General features: G+C 31.5%; 1 protein-coding gene across 1 annotated transcript in view; it reads right to left on the bottom strand.

Annotated features, from left to right (window-relative positions):
• The window catches only part of LOC137629804 (cuticle protein 19.8-like), a 1,116-nt gene extending 597 nt beyond the window's left edge, over positions 1-519 (bottom strand). Inside the window, exons 1-2 of the mRNA XM_068361449.1 lie at positions 482-519; positions 1-15 (exon numbers count right to left, since the gene is read on the bottom strand). The exon at positions 1-15 is cut by the window's left edge and continues 81 nt beyond it. Coding sequence (XP_068217550.1) covers positions 1-15; positions 482-493 — 27 coding nt within the window. The 5' untranslated portion in view covers positions 494-519. The remainder of the gene's footprint in view (positions 16-481) is intronic.
• Positions 520-839: the final 320 nt, after the last annotated feature.

The following is an 839-nucleotide window of genomic DNA, read 5'->3' as shown; positions in this document are numbered from 1 at the left end:
CAACAGGAGGAATGCCTGTAAATAACAGAAATATTTTTTTTTTAAGTAAATTTCTTTTTTTTATTTGTTTTTCAGTACAATATCTCATGAAAGAGGCTCACAAGATTGGTTTTCATTTTAGAATTGGATGCAAATCATCAGCCTCATAAACATTGTTCAAGTATTTAGATAAAGGTGCAGCTTTGAATATTTATATATAATTACTAGTGCTATGTTAGATAGTCATAACTTTAACGGAAGAGATAATATTTTATTTTTTAATATTTGTGATAATAAGAAATGTATTGCCAAAGAGAGATAAAAGAAAATTTTTAAAAGTCTAGATTAGCTTTGAAGTTCGTTTGGTCACTGAAAAAAACTTGAATATTTTTATACGATTCTCTATTGAGCTTATTCCCTTATCTCACTGTAAAAGTACACTACCATTCATAAGTTTATTATTAGTTATATCTTTACAATGAAAAACATTAAACTTCCTCACCTTAAGAGCCATGATGTTCGAACAGCTGCAGAGAAGGAACTGAATGCTGTGTTTGGCAGACCGTCGGCTTATATGCAATTTAATGTAGGCCATCAGAAATTCAGAACCACGCCTTCAGTCAAACTCTCACCTGATATAACTTCCAATACATAATTACAAATGGTGATATTTTCTTTAAAGAATGACGTAATCAAAACCAGAGAATGTGAATACCGTCAGAGAAAGACATATTCAATCAACGCAGTGACCTGATCACTTGGGTTAACCAAGGTCATCCTTTAGGCTGTATTTGTGGTTGGGGCAAGTGTTTCTTTATTCTCTTTGCAGTTACCATATCTTAGGTTTGTTTATTTCATTT

This window comes from Palaemon carinicauda, chromosome 37 (genome assembly GCF_036898095.1).
Source record: "Palaemon carinicauda isolate YSFRI2023 chromosome 37, ASM3689809v2, whole genome shotgun sequence".
In the NCBI taxonomy this organism is placed as follows: domain Eukaryota; kingdom Metazoa; phylum Arthropoda; class Malacostraca; order Decapoda; family Palaemonidae; genus Palaemon; species Palaemon carinicauda.
This window is presented reverse-complemented; position numbering and strand designations above follow the sequence as displayed.